The sequence below is a fragment of the Verticillium alfalfae genome, genomic scaffold, assembly GCF_000150825.1.
Source record: "Verticillium alfalfae VaMs.102 supercont1.7 genomic scaffold, whole genome shotgun sequence".
In the NCBI taxonomy this organism is placed as follows: domain Eukaryota; kingdom Fungi; phylum Ascomycota; class Sordariomycetes; order Glomerellales; family Plectosphaerellaceae; genus Verticillium; species Verticillium alfalfae.
In genome coordinates, this window is record NW_003315032.1 from 757,345 (window position 1) to 758,135 (window position 791).

Consider the following 791-nt stretch of genomic DNA (forward strand, 5'->3'; position numbering starts at 1 on the left):
CGAGGGGCTTCGCGACGCCTGAAGGTTCGGGCTGCTGTGGGTAGCGTCGGAAATGGTGAAGCTGTCGAACCCCTGCATTGAGGAGAACAGGGCAGGGTCGGTAGGGCGTTGCATGGGCGAGTGATTACCGATGCCCTCGAAGCTGTCGGAGCTGACGAGGTTCGGCGATGGCGCAGCCGACGAAACGTCGGAGTGTGCTGAAGGGCTTCTCCTGTGGCCCTGGAACTGCGGCTGGGTCCAGTCGCTCATCTGGTTGGGGAGAAGGGCGGCTTCCGGGCCAAGTGACGCATGCCGTGAGTGGTTGCCCGGGGGCGACGAGAACTGGTGCTGATTGAAAGAAGGGGAGTGGTGAGCAGAGCCAGGTTGGTGAGGATCAGGGTTCAGCAGATGGGGAGGCGTGGGGGAATGATGACTCTGGGGCATGGCCATGGTGCTCATGTCAGCGGGATTGAGAGTCGGGTCGAAGAGAGGCGAGTTGAAGTGATCCCCTTGGCCTGGACTATTGGCTGGAGGAAACAGAGAGAAATCGTTGCCAGCAAAGGTCGGGTCGAGGAAGGCCTGGCTGGCTTGATTGCCGGCAAAGCCTGTCGGGTCGTTCAGGCTGGTCTGTCCGAATGACTGACCAGGCTGCTGGCTGTTGAGGAAGCTACTGCTGTTGTTAAAGGCTGTGAAGTCGGGATTGGAGGACGTGGCTGCTCCGGCGAAGCTTGGGTGGCAGATTGATCAAGACCCGAGACCGAGACCGATGGAGGGGCTCATTTCTGGGGCCGGGATACGGAGCGGGGGACGTA

General features: G+C 60.9%; 1 protein-coding gene across 1 annotated transcript; it reads left to right on the plus strand.

Moving 5' to 3' along the window:
- Positions 1–359: 359 nt before the first annotated feature.
- On the plus strand, positions 360–791 carry VDBG_06046 (hypothetical protein; the record flags this gene model as incomplete). The annotated part of the gene is made up of 1 exon (XM_003003558.1): positions 360–791. The coding sequence occupies one exon, from the start codon at positions 406–408 to the stop codon at positions 616–618; it is 213 nt and encodes a 70-aa protein (XP_003003604.1).